At 40.1% G+C, this 6,546-nt stretch overlaps 1 protein-coding gene across 1 annotated transcript; it reads right to left on the bottom strand.

Moving 5' to 3' along the window:
• Positions 1-572: 572 nt before the first annotated feature.
• Positions 573-4,856, bottom strand: LOC110495835 (homeobox protein engrailed-1-B). The gene is made up of 2 exons (XM_021571305.2): positions 4,053-4,856; positions 573-1,364 (listed from the first exon to the last, which is right to left on the bottom strand). The coding sequence occupies exons 1-2, from the start codon at positions 4,552-4,554 to the stop codon at positions 1,045-1,047; spliced, it is 822 nt and encodes a 273-aa protein (XP_021426980.1). The 5' UTR covers positions 4,555-4,856; the 3' UTR covers positions 573-1,044.
• Positions 4,857-6,546: the final 1,690 nt, after the last annotated feature.

The following is a 6,546-nucleotide window of genomic DNA, read 5'->3' as shown; positions in this document are numbered from 1 at the left end:
AATAGGCCTACTAATCGTAATACTACTACTACTGTCCCCCCCCCCCCCCCCCCCCCCCCCCCCAATAAACGAATAATAAAAAATAACTTCCATGAGGACACAGTGACCTTGACGGATATAGGCCTGCCTATAGGTTACATGGTTTCCGTGAGTGTGTAGGCTTTTTAAGGTAGGCTAGGCTGCACATAGAGAGGCACGCCTGGACCTTCTGTCCTATTAAAACAAGCAATGTTTGTATAGCAAATGGCATAGCTCGTGGGAAATATATGCATGTCAACATTATCTGAATTAACTTACTAAAAAGGTACGCGTAGTCTATGATGAAGAATATGTCTTAGATGTCAGAACAAAATGTAAAAAGGTAGGTTTGTTTCGCATTAAAATAAATAATTATGTCACTGAAGTTGTATATTTGTCCCGAAAGCTCAACAAAATACCCCATATTTGGTCACTGTCTCTCGGACTTTATTTAGACGACATAGTGTTAGTCCTGGGCCTTGAAAGCTAATAGTTATAATCGATTCACAAACTACGCTTTGTGTATAGCATTTCAATGAGGAATGAAGCTGTCGCACATTCTACATTTTGTATTTATTTCAGACTACATATTCTCTGAACATATTAAAATCTTTGGCTTGGCACGTCGGTTCAGAAACGCAGTCTGTAGAATTGTGAGAGATTGGGGAGAGGGGCGACAGAAATCACAAAAAAAATCTATGAGTCAGACACTTATACTAAAACAATGGCCAACAACATCATAAGAAAAAGAAAAGTTTAAATCTCCAGCAAGTAGGGATTGATACAGACATAACCTTACCTGAAATTAAATATATACAACGTCATATTGTTTTGGCTATATATAAACTTTAATAATGTTCATATTTTATATAATTATGTCCATATACTGTATCATAAACAGAAATCGGTTTTAAATAGCATCTGTCCCAGTCAAATCGTATTTACCTCTTTCGTTTTCAGTTCACAAAAGAGTTCAAGCACTCTGCTTCAGTTCAGCGTCTATTTTGCCCTGCACGAGGGGGGAATTTACTCGCTATCATCCTTCTCCTCTTGGACCGTGGTTGTGGAATGGTTGTACAGTCCTTGGGCCATGAGTTGGAGAGCCAGGCCGTTCTTGTAGCCGTTCCCCTTTTTGATTTTTGCCCTCTTATTCTGAAACCAAATTTTTATTTGGGATTCATTGAGATTCAGTTCTGTGGCCAGTGACTGTCTCCGTTGTTCTGTTATGTAGCGATTTGCCTGAAACTCGGACTTAAGTCTCTGCAGTTGTTCAGCCGTAAACGCGGTTCTGGGTCGCTTGTCTTCTTTCTCATTTTTCTTCTTTTTCAATTTCCGTGTCCTTGGGCCTGATGTAGAAACAACAGTGAAACGAACACGTAAATATCAGTTAGTCCTAGGCCCAACAAACATGAATTTACACATGACTAAAACAATGGAGTATTGCAATGTAATAAATATTGTTCATGGCTAAATGTGTGTTTGCAGTCATTGCGACCATTTTACCCCAGGCGCAAGGTTCAAACAAGGCTAAATGATGAACAGTTGTATTGACATAATTTATTCATTTGAATATTCATAATTTCATAAATGCAGTAACACATATCTTCCAATTACATAATACATAACCAAAAACATATAAGCAACGTCAAAACTAAATAAAATGTAGGCCTAGCGGTGTGACAGACCGTTATCCTCGTTTGCGTGCCTATTTTTGTACGCATATGTTTTGGCCTAGGCTATATGTGGTCTAAGAATTTCATAGTTTCCTATTGGTAATACCAATAATAACAATATAATATCAAACTACATGCCTATACTTACTAACAGACTATTGTTGATTTGCATGCCTTTTTTTTCTGTAGGCCTACCCTGCAGACCGGTGCAAGCAAGAGAACACACAGTGTGGTGTTAGTCCTCCTTAGCACAAGTAGACCTATGCCCCAGCTCAGCCACTATTCCTCCGTCAGTTAACGAGCTCATTCCATCAACGTGTGTAATAAAAACTCGGTGCCAGAAAATGTCAAAGTAAACAAACTAAGGCAACATATTTGGTTATTTACTATTTCACTAGTCTATGCTTAGACCTACATTGCAATAGGTCTGTCTAAAACGCCATTGCACTGGAACGTAAAGGCTACTGTTTTGCAAGCTGGTATTGAGATACTTGGCTTATTCTATCCACAGCCATGCAGCGTGCACGTAATTACATCTGAGAGGTTCATAATGTAGCATATACACGGGGCTAATATCGCGATGAAGAAGATACATGGATGTAGGCTAATTAATCATTTATCTTTTTATGCACACTTTCTGCAAACGTGTTACCTAACAGCGATAAAGGCCTACTATTCATCCATTCGATTGACTTCTCCAAAAAAGCAGACAACACAACAAAATGTAGACTGTCATTTCAGGGAAAAAAAACTATTTGTATAGGCTAAAAAACACAATTAGGTCGTATATTGCAAAAACAAGCTGCGGATCCCAATTCAGTCAGTGCATTGTAGGATACGGTTTAAATCAGTTTGATACTGTATTGTGTGAAACTCAATGCTTCTACTGCTATCATAAACACAAAGGCTAGGCTATATATAGCCTTATACTTTTTAATTGGCGGGATATTTTTATTGGACATTTTCATCCGCGTTATGGACTGTAGCCCTACGTCATCTTTATCTTTGTCATTTGGAACAACATGAGCCAGGTTAACAGGTTAACATGTAACGACATGGGGTCACGTTTACCTGCAGATATAGGCTACTTTTTGAATACAATAACAGTAGTAGGCCTACAATAGCAAGCACATACACAGGCTAGGCCAGGGCCTACTTGCCGAAAATATAACCTAGGCTATTTGATTAGCTAAAACAATTATATAGTATGTCGGGTTAATTACATTTTCGTAGTACTACATTGTTTTACCAGATTTCATTCCCGAAATATATCGAAACCAGTAGACCTAGTGTTTTCCCCCAATTCATATAGCCTAGGCCTAAATCGTATAGCTTAATCAGTCAATCAATCACTTTAGTCAATCAATACATATTTTATGAATTCTGAATCTCATGTCAAATTCAGAAAGACTGTGGAAAATAAACCCCAAACATATTGACAAGGCAGTCTATACAAACCCTGATTTACACCATAGGCCCATCAATATGCTCGTCAGGTAGTCAGGTCAGCTAGTCAGCTATTGTGGCCGAATCGAAGGACATAATGGTTGGATTATGTAGATAATATAGACTAAACTATTTGATTAATCTATCGATTTTTTTTTTTAAATTTCGTGCATATTTTGCAGTTTGGGTGATTTGAAGACGGCCTACATCGAAGGCTTGCCTAACAGTTAACAGTCAGTATAGGTATATGGTGTGAAGTAAAACAAGATAGTAAAACAAAACGACGACAGTTAAAGTGGACGTTTCGGTGTCCACTCCTTTCAAGTTTGTCTTGTCCATGCAAAACTTTTCAATGAGTTTTGCATAAACAATGTGATAACATGGAGGACCGGTTTTCGGCATTGCTTTAGTTTGAGGAGAATAATACAAATTAGGGAGGATAATCAAATTGCAGCCCGGTTGGTCTTCCTAACATGCTCTGCCAAGTCTTATTAATATATAGTTTTTAAATGCTGTCACCAAAACAAAGTGGCAAATGTGTGTGTATGTTTGTGTTACTGTTACTGTTAGAGAGATTATGACAAGTACTATAGGCACATGTCTAGTCTAGCCTACTATGATAATCCAGGCCTATCATCATTTGTTGTTTTGGCTGGTGTTGTTATTATTAGCTTTTTCAAGGTATGTTTCTTCATTTAGCCTATCGTGCGTGACGCTCACGAACTGAATACATTTACAAGGGAGCGACGCGATATAGAAAGAGAGGGGGGGGGGGGGGTGACAGAGAGAGAGAGAGAGATGTTTACGATGTTCAAATTGACCTACAGGCTAGGCCTACTCCAAACATAACCAAAATAACGGACTTTCACATTTCAGACATGCAGAGGTAAAATGATTCGGAAACCAGCGCCATACCAGATGATGGTCGATCCGAATATCTCGTGCAGTAAACCCACGCAGGCCATAACATCGGCGTAGATTCTTTAGCGGGTGGAGATCCTCCATTACTGGCATTCACAACCACTATTGACGCGGTGTCTCCATATCTCGTTGTGGTAGTCCCATTCCCTTCACCTTGTTTTGTCGAGCTCTGTTTCGAGGACGGCGAGGACGACGACGAAGAAGTACTGTCACTACTGCAGTTGGAATCCTGGCAAAGGCTGCTCGCGTGAGATGGCCTGATTACCAAAGGGTTGACGTTTTCTCTGCCGGAGGTCTGCGCCCGCTCCCGAATCCCAAGCTCCTTCTTGCAGCCGAAGTCTGGCCGCAGAATATTGTCAATAAAAAAGTTTGTGGTTCTATGTACCTGCTGTGCTGCCTGGTGGGGCAAAATTGGAGGAGATGGTAGATTCGGGGAGAGGGACACACTCTCTCCCTCAGTCGAATCACGGCTGTTCTGATCAATTCGCTCTTCCATAACTGGTACACTTTTGGCTGGAGCGCAAACTCTCCACGCCAAACTCCACTTGTTGCTCAATGCCGTATCCGAATAATAGCAAACAAAAAAATATATCTGACTATATTATGAAGGAAGCCTATATCAAATACTTTTGATATATGTGACAATGTTCTACACTGTCGACATGTTAGCCTACTAAAGCGATCCAAGTGTCACAATAGCCCTGCGCTACCACGAATGACTACACATCGCGCGCAGCAGCGTCGTCGCTAGCTTTCTCTAATGTATGTCGGCGCGATCTTTCTAAACTCTCCTAAAGCCCGTTATCCCTCTCACACACTTTTTTTTCTCTCACACCAACCGGAAGCACGTGAGTGCCAACACACGTGCAATAGACCAATCACTTGTGCAGATCCGCGCTGTCAGAAGTGACGACGTCCAATCGAATTTTACGAATCTCAGCAAATAAATAATTGATGGCTTTTAGGCACAAAACAAGGGGTCTCAGCGGTGCGCTTTTCTTCCATACCAAATGACCGTGCTCATCACCGATAGGGGAAAACATGGTAGGGACATTGGGCTTGTACAGAAATATTATAGGCTACCTATACATTTAGGCCACAAATGGTTCCCGTTAATTTGTCTATCGACTTGATTGCCATCCACTCTCTTACCACTGAAAGGTGACATGTGTATGCTTTTCTTAAGTCCTCTTCCTCCACATTTGAAAGGAACCGTAGCCTATACAATTGACATGCATTTTCCCACCCTAGTTTAGGTTTTTCCTGTTTTGTATCTAAAATAATGGGTGTGTCAAATTGGCAACCCATGTCTTAAATGACTCTCATCTCGGCAACAAAACCCCTATGATATATGTATCTTTACGCAGGCGTAATTTCTGCTTTCCAAATGGATAAATCACTTGATAAACGCTTGTAATCATCCTCACCTGTGCATAGCCTGACTTTGACCGGTCACGTGCTTGTAGGTATATGCTATATTTACATTGCTATAAAGAAACAGGGGGACAAGTTGAGTTAGGTTAGTTGACGGAGGTGGTAGGGGGTGATGGAGGTGGTCTGTTTGAGCGTTTGTATCAGACATATAATAAGAAGTATTAGGCCTAATGGTGACGTGGTCATGTAAAATATCTCAAATCAGGCTAATCATTCATAAACCCATTCCAAGGTGGCCTGTATCGTAAAATTGAAAATGGTTTATGTTCATTCTCATTGTTATTAAGTTTAAACAGGCATACAATTTGCATTTCTATAGGCCTATATCTGTGTCACTATCGTCTATAGGCTACACCACAGGTGCAGTGGGGTGCGGGTAGAGAGTCTAATTAAAAATCACTACAAATATAACATTATAATCCCAGATTGAAACATAGATATAGCAGCAAACAAAAACAAACGAAACAAACACACATTGGAGACATAGGCCTTTTATGTTTGTTCATTGAGAACCTCTTATTTTTTTGCAACAAGGTAGACGCTCGAGCTTCTTTGTTGTGTGACAACATTTGTCCATGCTTAGGGATACAATAAAAAAATGACACATAAATAAGAGTAATTAGTCACGAAATAATGTATTCTGCTCAAAACTATAGGACTGATTCACATTCAACATGCTAGTATTGAAATCTTTATCCCAAAAGCTATAGCGTTAGTGTGGGTAGTTAATTAAATTATAATTGGGACACTATCAATATGCTATTTAGCCAAGTAGCCATTGTGGAGACGTAGTCCCTTTTCAGGCGGTAAATGAGGACTCCGGTTCTTATCTTGCCCACAAAGAGACGCCTTGAGAGGGACCGCAAAATATAATTTATAGCTTTTAATTACTCTTCATTCCGCCTGATCAGCTTGGCGTTCATCACAGTAGAGTGAATAAAAGCCGGTCAAAAGCACTGTCACTATTCCCTGGCAAGGCGCTTAATCAAAGTAAGCAGGGCAATATTATGCGCTCAAGAGGACCGCGCGTAATTTCCAAGGTGCTGATAAAGCC

This window comes from Oncorhynchus mykiss, chromosome 18 (assembly GCF_013265735.2).
Source record: "Oncorhynchus mykiss isolate Arlee chromosome 18, USDA_OmykA_1.1, whole genome shotgun sequence".
Lineage (NCBI taxonomy): Eukaryota > Metazoa > Chordata > Actinopteri > Salmoniformes > Salmonidae > Oncorhynchus > Oncorhynchus mykiss.
This window is presented reverse-complemented; position numbering and strand designations above follow the sequence as displayed.

Coding starts and splice junctions, on each gene's coding strand:
- LOC110495835 (XM_021571305.2), bottom strand. CDS start 4,554: ATGGAAGAGCGAATTGATCAGAACAGCCGTGATTCGACTGAGGGAGAG. Junction 1,365..4,052: donor TTCGGATCGACCATCATCTG/GTATGGCGCTGG, acceptor TTTCTACATCAG/GCCCAAGGACACGGAAATTG.